Source organism: Lampetra planeri, chromosome 45, assembly GCF_965212315.1.
Source record: "Lampetra planeri chromosome 45, kcLamPlan1.2.h2, whole genome shotgun sequence".
In the NCBI taxonomy this organism is placed as follows: Eukaryota; Metazoa; Chordata; class Hyperoartia; order Petromyzontiformes; family Petromyzontidae; genus Lampetra; species Lampetra planeri.
The window spans coordinates 9737384-9748033 of record NC_136151.1 but is presented as its reverse complement, the minus strand read 5'-3'; the positions used below and the strand labels follow the sequence as shown (position 1 = coordinate 9748033).

Genomic DNA, 10650 nt, shown 5'->3' with positions numbered 1-10650 from the left:
TCACCACCATCACCCCCACCATCATCACCACCATCATCATCACCACCACCATCATCACCACCATCACCCCCACCATCATCATCACCACCACCACCACCATCATCATCACCACCATCATCATCATCACCATCATCATCATCATCACCACCATCACCCTCACCATCATCATCACCACCACCACCACCACCATCATCATCACCACCATCACCACCACCACCATCATCACCACCATCACCCCCACCATCATCACCACCATCATCATCACCACCACCACCAGTTTGCTGTTATAAATGTCCACACGCTGCTGATGAGATCAGCGCACTTGGTCGAGCTGCTATCATTCTGTGATGTCCAGGGGGAGCTTCTGAACACAAGAGCCACCACCCACGAGCAGTCTGTGTGTCTCTATGGGTCTCTGTGTATCTATATGGGTCTCTGTGTATCTCTATGGGTCTCTGTGTATCTCTATGGGTCTCTGTGTATCTCTATGGGTCTCTGTGTATCTCTATGGGTCTCTGTGTATCTCTATAGGTCTCTGTGTATCTATATGGGTCTCTGTGTATCTATATGGGTCTCTGTGTATCTCTATGGGTCTCTGTGTATCTCTATAGGTCTCTGTGTATCTCTATGGGTCTCTGTGTATCTCTATGGGTCTCTGTGTATCTCTATGGGTCTCTATGTAGCTCTATGGGTCTCTGTGTATCTCTATGAGTCTCTGTGTGTCTCTATGGGTCTCTGTGTGTCTCTATAGGTCTCTGTGTATCTCTATGGGTATCTGTGTATCTCTATCGGTTTCTGTGTATCTCCATGGGTCTCTGTGTATCTCTATGGGTATCCGTGTATCTCTATGGGTCTCTGTGTATCTCCATGGGTTTCTGTGTATCTCTATGGGTCTCTGTGTATCTCTATGGGTCTCTGTCTGTCTCTATGTGTCTCTGTGTGTCTCTATGGGTCTCTGTGTATCTCTATGGGTCTCTATGTAGCTCTATGGGTCTCTGTGTATCTCTATGGGTCTCTGTGTATCTCTATGAGTCTCTGTGTATCTCTATGGGTCTCTGTGTATCTCTATGGGTCTCTGTGTATCTCTATGTGTCGATGTGCATCTCTATAGGTCTCTGTGTATCTCTATGGGTCTCTGTGTATCTCTATGGGTCTCTGTGTATCTCTATGGGTATCTGTCTATCTCTATGGGTATCTGTGTGTCTCTATGGGTCTCTGTCTATCTCTATGGATCTCTGTGTGTCTCTATGGGTCTCTGTGTGTCTCTATAGGTCTCTGTGTATCTCTATGGGTCTCTGTGTATCTCTATGGGTCTCTGTGTATCTCCATGGGTCTCTGTGTATCTCTATGGGTCTCTGTGTATCTCTATGGGTCTCTATGTGTCTCTGTGTGTCTCTATGTGTCTCTGTATATCTCTATGGGTCTCTGTGTATCTTTATGGGTCTCTGTGTATCTCTATGGGTCTCTGTGTATCTCTATGGGTCTCTGTGTATCTCCATGGGTCTCTGTGTATCTCTATGGGTCTCTGTGTATCTCTATGGGTCTCTATGTGTCTCTGTGTGTCTCTATGTGTCTCTGTGTATCTCTATGGGTCTCTGTGTATCTCTATGGGTCTCTGTGTATCTCCATGGGTCTCTGTGTATCTCTATGGGTATCTGTGTATCTCTATGGGTCTCTGTGTATCTCTGTGTGTCTCTGTGTGTCTCTATGAGTCTCTGTGTATCTCTTTGGGTCTCTGTGTGTCTCTGTGTGTCTCTGTATCTCTATGGGTCTATGTGTATCTCTATGTATCTCTAAAAGTGTCTATGAGTCTCTATGTATCTCTATGAGTCTCTATGTATCTCTAAATATCTCTATATTTATTTCCGAGTCTCTATGTATCTCTACGAGTCTCTATGCGACTGCACATCGTCTGATGGTGATGCAATTCCGCCATCTCTTCACAAGGGGGCGACACCGCCCAAGTTACTGAGTTAAAAGATTGTGTCTCAAGCGGTAGTTTACTGCTGTTGTTGTGCAGGAACTTTGACACCATAGGGGCATCGTTCTTATACAGGGGTGGCCCAAAATTCAGGACACATAGGGAAAGTCCAATCAGCTCCACATCCTCTTGTACCTCATCACTCCATCTTTTCGCTAGCCTGGGCCGCTCACTCACTCACCCAGTCACCCACTCACTCATCTACACACTCACCCAGTCACCTACCTACTCACCCACCCACTCACTCACCCACTCACTCACCCACTCAAACACCCACCCACTCACCCACCCACTCACCTACTCACTCACCCACTCACTCACTCATTCACCCACTCACCCACTCAAACACCCACCCACCTCACCCACCCACTCACTCACCCACCTACTCACTCACCCACGCACTCACTCACCCACTCACTCACCCACTCAACCACTCACCCACTCACTCACTACTCACTAACCTACTTACCCACTCACCCATCACTCCATCTCTTCTCCAGCCCGTGCCTTGCCCGTTTAGCCCCCTCTATGCAGCCAAACAGAAGCTGTTTAGGCATGCGGTGGCTGGGCATGCTGGCCACATGACCCAGCCAATGCAGGCTTGCCTGCCGGAGGAACTCACCGAAGGGACTTTGTCCAGATCTTTCAAGAATTTGTAAACTCCTCACACAATCCAGACTGCAGGTTAAACCCAAGATGGATCGTCGGCAGGGCCAACCTCAATGTTTCTAACTGGCGAAGATGTTCCATTAGGGCAGTCCACGTTTCACAAGCATAGAGAAGGGAGGGAATGACCGTGGCCGAGAAGATCCGAAGCTTCGTGCGGAGCGACAGACCAGGTAGCTTGCACACAGTGTTACGCAACCGATCAAAATATAATGCCGCTCGACTGATGCAGAGTCGGTCATGAGCACACTGCCCAGATATGGGAAACTATCCACTCTCTTCACAACTGCCCCATTACCAATATGGAGTTGTGGGGGTGGAGTATACCGATGGTACAAAATACCCAGGCAGGTGCTTCGTTTTAGTGGGGCTGATGGTAAATCCCCACCTCTTAGTGGCAAGCACCCAGGTTCAGCAGCAGCGCCTCCAACTCCTTCTCTGAGTGAGCCGCAATTACCAGGTCATCGGCATACATAACGTAGTTGTCCAATAGGGAGCCATCCCTTGACCGCACCCGGGCATCGATCAGCCTCCCATTGTATCTGTACCAGATGGAAATTCCTCCAGTATAGCCATTGAAGGCTTCATGAACTACGTGGTCGAAATAGAAGCTAAACAATGTGGGAGCCAGAGGACATCACTGTCGCACCGCAAGGTGAAAAGGGAATGGCTCCGACTCCCCCCCCAGGTAGTTTTACCCGGGCCCGCTCACCATCATGAAGGTCCTTAATGACAGTAAGCAGCGGGTCAGTGACTCTGAAAGCACGAAGAACAACCCAGAGCCCAGGCCTATTGATGGATTCATAGGCCTTGACCAGGTCAATAAAGCAGAGATGTAGGTCTTGTTGGAATTCCCTACACCTCTGTTGTAGCAGGCGGACAGAAAATATGGCATCTGTACAGGACCGCTCTTTCCTGAAACCGCATTGGGGCTCCGCAAGCCTCTCCTCAGCGTGCCTAGCAAGGCGATGTTGAATAATCCTTGCCAGGACCTTTCCCGGCACACTGAGGAGTGAGATGCCCCTGTAGTTGTTACATTCTGTGCGGTCTCCCTTCTTAAAGAGGGGGACGACGAGGGCATCCTTCCAGTCCTGCAGAACACGTGCAGTGGTCCAGACTGTTGTTATGATGTCATGTAGGGCAGTCTGTGCACAAACGCCACCCTCCCTCAGCATTTCACTTGAGAGATCATCTCTGCCCGGTGCCTTTCCTGGTCTCAGACTCTGGATCGCGTGGTACCGATTCAATGCTTTAGCCGGAAAGTGCCTACTTACCTATTGACCTATTCACTCACCTACTCACTCACCTACTCCCTCACTTACTCACCCACTCACCCACCTACTCAACCACTCACTCAATTACTCACTCACCTACTCACATACTCACCCACATACTAACCCACTCACCCTCTCACCCACTTACTCACCAACTCACCTACGCACACACCTACTCACCCACTCACCCACCCACTTACCCACTCACCCACTCATTCACCTACTCACCCACTCACTCACCCACTCACCTACTCACCCTCTCACCCACCTACTCATTTACTCATCCAATCACACACCAACCCACTCACCCACTCACCCACTCACTCACCCACTCACCTACTCACCCTCTCACCCACCTACTCATTTACTCATCCAATCACACATCCACCCACCCACTCACCTACCCACTCACCCACTCAATCACCCACTCAACAACAACAACCGATTGTGCCAAGCTAGGTGCACCTTGAGGCCATGCGAAGTGTCAAAGTCTCACTGACTGGAGGTCACGGGACAGAGGCCCATGCGAGTCACTGACTGGAGGTCACGGGACAGACCCAGCAGGTGCCACAGGTCGACAAACTGAGTCATCTCAGTCAGTCCAACCACCCACTCGCCCACCCACTCACCCACCCACTCATCTACTCACCCACCCACCCAACCACCCACTCACCCACCCACTCGCCCACCCACTCACCCACCCACTCGCACACCCACTCACCCACCCACTCATCTACTCACCCACCCACCCAACCGCCCACTCACCCACCCACTCACCTACTCACCCACTCACCCACCCACCGACTCACCCACGCACCCACCCACCCACTCACCTATTCTCTCACCCACCTACTCACCCACCTACTCACCCAAAAAACTCACTCACCTAACCACACACACACACAAAGACACTCACCCAAACACACAGACACGCACAGGTGGTGAATGGTACCGGGTTAATGTTTCACTCGGGAGCACCTACTCACCTACTCACCTATCTACTCACCTATCCACTCACCTACTCACTCACTCACCTACCTACCCATACACACACAGACAAAGACGCAGACAAAGACCCCCCGTGTAGCCTTTACAGACTGTCGGGGCAAGTGCTGTTAGCGAGCACCTATGAAGGCCGGAACGGTACACGAGGGGGTGGGTGGCCAGCACCACGCCCGACCGCCTTTGCCTCCCCAGTGGCGATGTTTACACACCGCAGCAGGTACTTATTTGAGGCTGAGTCGACATAGGGGAGGCCCAGGACCGGTTCAGATAATCGTCACTGGTGGTGTTGGCCGTGAGCGGGAATCGAACTCGGGTCGCCGGATTCATAGTGCAGCGTAGCGCTACCCACTACACTACCACTCACACACAGACACACACAGACACAAACACACAGACACCTACACACACACAGACACACACACACACAGACACACACAGACATACATTGACACACACAGACAGACACCCACACACACAGACACACACACACAGACACAAACACACAGACACCCACACACCCACAGACACCCACACACACACAGACACACACAGACACACACAGACACACACAAAGACACACGGACACACACAGACACCCACACACACACACAGACACACACACAGACACACACAGATACACACACACACGGACAGGTGGTGAATGGTACCGGGTTAATGTTTAGCTCGGGGTGGGAGGTGCACTGCCGATAACGAGAGGGGTATTGGTGGGGGGGTGTTGGTGGGTGGGTGAGTGGGTGACTGGGTGGGTGAGTGGGTGAGTGGTTGAGTGGGTGACTGGGTGGGTGAGTGGGTGAGTGAGTGAGTGAGTGGGAGGGTGAGTGGTTGAGTGGGTGACTGGGTGGGTGAGCGGGTGGGTGGGTGAGTGGGTGAGTGGGTGACTGGGTGGGTGAGTGGGGTGGGTGGGTGAGTGGGTAAGTGGGTGGGTGGGTGAGTGGGTGAGTGGGTGGGTGAGTGGGTGGGTGAGTAAGTGACTGGGTGGGTGAGTGGGTGGGTGAGTGGGTGAGTGGGTGAGTGGGTGGGTGAGTGGGTAAGTGGGTGGGTGGGTGAGTGAGTGAGTGAGTGGGTGGGTGAGTGGGTGAGTGGGTGGGTGGGTGAGTGAGTGGGTGAGTAGGTGAGTGAGTGGGTGAGTGGTTGGGTGGGTGAGTGGGTGAGTGAGTGGGTGAGTGGGTGACTGGGTGGGTGAGTGGGTGAGTGAGTGGGTGAGTCGGTGGGTGAGTGGGTGATTGGGGTGGGTGGGTGAGTGGGTGAGTGGGTGAGTAGGTGACTGGGTGGGTGAGTGGGTGGGTGAGTGGTTGGATGGGTGAGTGGGTGAGTGAGTGGGTGAGTGGGTGACTGGGTGGGTGAGTGGGTGAGTGAGTGGGTGAGTGGGTGACTGTGTGGGTGAGTGGGTGAGTGTGTGAGTGAATGGGTGGGTGAGTGAGTGAGTGGGTGGGTGAGTGGGTGAGTGGGTGGGTGAGTGAGTGGGTGGGTGAGTGGGTGAGTGAGTGGGTGAGTGGTTGGGTGGGTGAGTGGGTGAGTGAGTGGGTGAGTGGGTTACTGGGTGGGTGAGTGGGTGAGTCAGTGGGTGAGTGAGTGGGTGGGTGGGTGGGTGGGTGAGTGGGGTGGGTCGGTGAGTGGGTGAGTGGGTGAGTAGGTGACTGGGTGGGTGAGTGGGTGGGTGAGTGGTTGGATGGGTGAGTGGGTGAGTGAGTGGGTGAGTGGGTGACTGGGTGGGTGAGTGAGTGGGTGAGTGTGTGAGTGAATGGGTGGGTGAGTGAGTGAGTGAGTGGGTGAGTGGGTGGGTGAGTGAGTGAGTGAGTGGGTGGGTGAGTGAGTGGGTGAGTGGGTGGGTGAGTGAATGAGTGGGTGAGTGAGTGAGTGGGTGAGTGGGTGGGTGGGTGAGTGAATGGGTAGGTGAGTGAGTGGGTGAGTGGGTTGGTGAGTGAATGGGTGGGTGAGTGAGTGGGTGAGTGGGTGAGTGAATGGGTGGGTGAGTGAGTGGGTGGGTGGGTTAGTGGGTGACTGGGTGGGTGAGTGGGTGAGTGAGTGGGTGAGTGGGTGACTGGGTGGGTGAGTGGGTGAGTGGGTGAGTGAGTGGGTGGGTGAGTGAGTGGGTGAGTGGGTGAGTGAGTGAGTGGGTGAGTGGGTGGGTGAGTGAGTGAGTGGGTGAGTGGGTGAGTGGGTGGGTGAGTGAGTGGGTGAGTGGGTAGGTGAGTGAGTGAGTGGGTGGGTGGGTGAGTGAGTGAGTGAGTGGGTGAGTGGGTGACTGGGTGGGTGAGTGGGTGAGTGAGTGAGTGGGTGGGTGAGTGGGTGGGTGGGTGGGTGAGTGGGTGGGTGAGTGGGTGGATGGGTGAGTGGGTGAGTGGGTGAGTGAGTGAGTGAGTGGGTGACTGGGTGGGTGAGTGGGTGAGTGGGTGAGTGAGTGGGTGGGTGGGTGAGTGGGTGACTGGGTGGGTGAGTGGGTGACTGGGTGGGTGAGTGGGTGGGTGAGTGGGTGAGTGGGTGGGTGGGTGAGTGGGTGACTGGGTGGGTGAGTGGGTGGGTGAGTGGGTGAGTGGGTGAGTGTGTGGGTGGGTGAGTGGGTGACTGGGTGGGTGAGTGAGTGGTTGACTGGGTGGGTGAGTGGCTCAATGATTAACGAGGAGAGGGGGGCCAAGGTCTCTCGCTGTGGAGTTCGAACGTCAGCCCCTCCACCCCCCACCACACCCCCCACCTCACCCCCCACCTCACCCCCCCCCCCCACCTCACCCCCCCCCCCACCTCACCCCCCCCCACACCCCCCCCCCACCTCACCCCCCCACCACTGAGTGAGGAGTTGAGGGGTCTTCCTCGCCGCTGTCGCCCTCACAAATCGCGAGTTGATTAGCGGAGCGGAGAGACCCTCGCCAGCACCACCAGAGAAATCTCCCGGCTCTCGCCAAATTAACCAGGTGGGGGTGGTCGTGTGTCATGTGTGTGTCATGTGTGTGTCATGTGTGTGTCGTGTGGTGTGTTTCATGTGTGTGTCGTGTTTGTGGTGTGTGTCATGTGTGCGGTGTGTGTGTGTCATGTGTCAGTCGTGTGTGTGGTGTGTGTGTGTCATGTGTAAGTCATGTGTGTGTGGCATGTGTGTAGTGTGTGTGTCATGTGTGTGTCATGTGTGTGGCGCGTGGGTCATGTGTGATGTGTGTGGCGTGTGGCGTGTGTGTGGTGTGTCATGTGTGGTGTCATGTGTGTCGTGTGTAATGTTTGTGTCATGTGTGGTGTGTGAATGGGCTGTGATGTGTGTGTTGTGTGTGTGATGTGTGTGGTGTGTGTTTCATGTGTGTGGTGTGTGTGTGGTGTGTGTGATGTGTGTTGTGTGTGTGATGTGTGTCATGTGTGTTTCATGTGTGTGTGGTGTGTGTGGTGTGTGTGTGATGTATGTGTGTGGTGAGTGTGTGTGATGAGTATATATGCCACGTGTCTGTGCATGAGTGTGTGTGTGAGTGAGTGTGTGTGTGAGTGAGTGAATGTTTGAGTGTGTGAGTGAGTGAGTGTGTGAGTGAGTGAGTGGATGTGTGAGTGTGTGAGTGAGTGAGTGGATGTGTGGGTGTGTGAGTGAGAGTGAGCGAGTGAGTGTGTGAGTGAGTGTGTTAGTGTCTGAGTGAGAAAGTGTGTGAGTAAGTGTGTGTGTGAGTGAGTGAGTTTGTGAGTGAGTGAGTGAATGTGTGAGTGTGTGAGTGATTGTGTGAGTGTGTGAGTGAGTGAATGTGTGTGTGAGTGAGTGTGTGAGTGAATGTGTGAATTTGTGAGTGAGTGAGAGTGTGAGTGAATGAGTGTGTGAGTGAGTGAGTGTGTGAGTGTGTGAGTGAGTGTGTGGGTGAGTGAATGTGTGAGTGAGTGTGTGAGTGAGTGAGTGTGTGAGTGTGTGTGTGAGTAAGTACGAGGGGATGGTAACCCCTCCACCTTCAATAAATTACCACTAAACCACGTAAAAAATATCTCATTAATAAGCTTGTTCCAGAGGCCCCGGGGGGGACAGGCGATTTTTGTGCAGCCCATGAGCTTGAAATTAACAACACGCTCTTCCGGCATCGGAACATCCACACAACATCATGGATGCATGCCGGGTCCAAGCAAGAACATCTGCTGGACTAGAAAGTCACGGAACAGCGGATGTGGGCCCATGTCCTTGACACCAGGACCGACCGTGGAGCTGATCTGCCCACTGACCATTGACTTGTCATCTGTAACATGCGCCTGCCATTCTTCCACTCCGGTGGTGGGTGTACACCCAGGACCCCATTCAAACCCTTAGTGGCCTGGTCTCAGCTCGCTGATGAAAGTTTCAAGCGAGAATGTCATCATCGCTTGCGGCTGGGCTTGGCATCGTCCCCCACTCCTCCTGATGTCTAGGGGAAATGAGCGAGGCTTAGGACTGTAGCTCATGCAGCTGCAATGTCTGCTTTGGGTACACGTTCCAGACCTCCCCAGAGACCCTGGCTGAGAGTGGAGGTGTTCAGGCTGGCTGAGAAAAATCGACAGGCCCACTCTAATTGTCTACAGCATCCCACTTCAGAGAATGAGGAGGCTTACCGCAGCCTTCGTTCGGAGCTTCGGAGAGCCGTGACGAGCTGCAAGGATGGGTGGTCGTCGCGGGTTGCTGAGGAGATGGAGTCTGCCTCAGTGGCCCGCGATCACAAATCGCTCTTTAACTCCATCATAAAAAGCAACCTGCAGCCTCACACCTATTACCATCATTAGGGGAAGGAACTGTGATCCAATCTCCGACCCCCAGGAACAGGTTTGCAGATTTGCTGAGCATTTCTGAGGTCCTGGGGGAGGGGACATCCCTCAGCTTGGATAACAACGTGGGACAAAGTGGGGATGACCCTACCGAGGCTGCGGTGCCTCAAATATTGGAATAAGTCACCCCCTGTGAGTGGCTGGCTGAGGTGCCATCTGTTGAGGAAGTACTGAAGGCGATCCAGAGTCTGAGACCAGGAAAGGCACCGAGCAGAGATGATCTCCCAAGTGAAATGCTGAGGGAGGGTGACGTTTGTACACAGACTGCCCTACATGACATCATAACAACAGTCTGGACCACTGGACGTGTTCTGCAGGACTGGAAGGATGCCCTGGTGGTCCCCCTCTTTAAGAAGGGGGACCGCACAGACTGTAACAACTACAGGGGCATCTCACTCCTCAGTGTGCCGGGAAAGGTCCTGGCAATGATTATTCAACATCGTTTTGCTAGGCACGCTGAGGAGAGGCTTGTGGAGCCCCAATGCGGTTTCAGGAAAGGGCGGTCCTGCACGGATGTCATATTTTTTGACCGTCTGCTGCAGCAGAGGTGTAAGGAATTCCAACAAGACCTTCACGTTTCAAGTTTATTTATTAGGTATATCCCTCTGAGCCATCTAAATCTCTGCTTTATTGAACTGGTCAAGGCCTATGACATCCACAGTAGGCCTGGGCTCTGGGTTGTTCGTCGTGCTTTCGGAGTCCCTGACCCTCTGCTCACGCTCATTAAGGACCTTCATGATGGTGAGCGGGCCCGGGTAAAACTACGTGGCAGGGAGTCAGAGCCATTCGCTGTACACCTTGGGGTGCGACAGGGATGTCTTCTGGCTCCCACATTATTGAACATCTATTTTGACCAGGTAGTTTATGAGGCCTTCAATAGCTGTACCAGAAGAATTTCCATCTGGTACAGATACAATGGGAGGCTGATCGATGCTCGGGTGTGGTCAAGGGATGGCT

General features: G+C 53.5%; 1 protein-coding gene across 1 annotated transcript in view; it reads right to left on the bottom strand.

Moving 5' to 3' along the window:
* Nucleotides 1–9741: 9741 nt before the first annotated feature.
* The window catches only part of HGSNAT (heparan-alpha-glucosaminide N-acetyltransferase), a 12854-nt gene continuing 11945 nt past the window's right edge, over nucleotides 9742–10650 (bottom strand). The window contains exon 13 of the mRNA XM_078614994.1: nucleotides 9742–9745. Coding sequence (XP_078471120.1) covers nucleotides 9742–9745 — 4 coding nt within the window. The remainder of the gene's footprint in view (nucleotides 9746–10650) is intronic.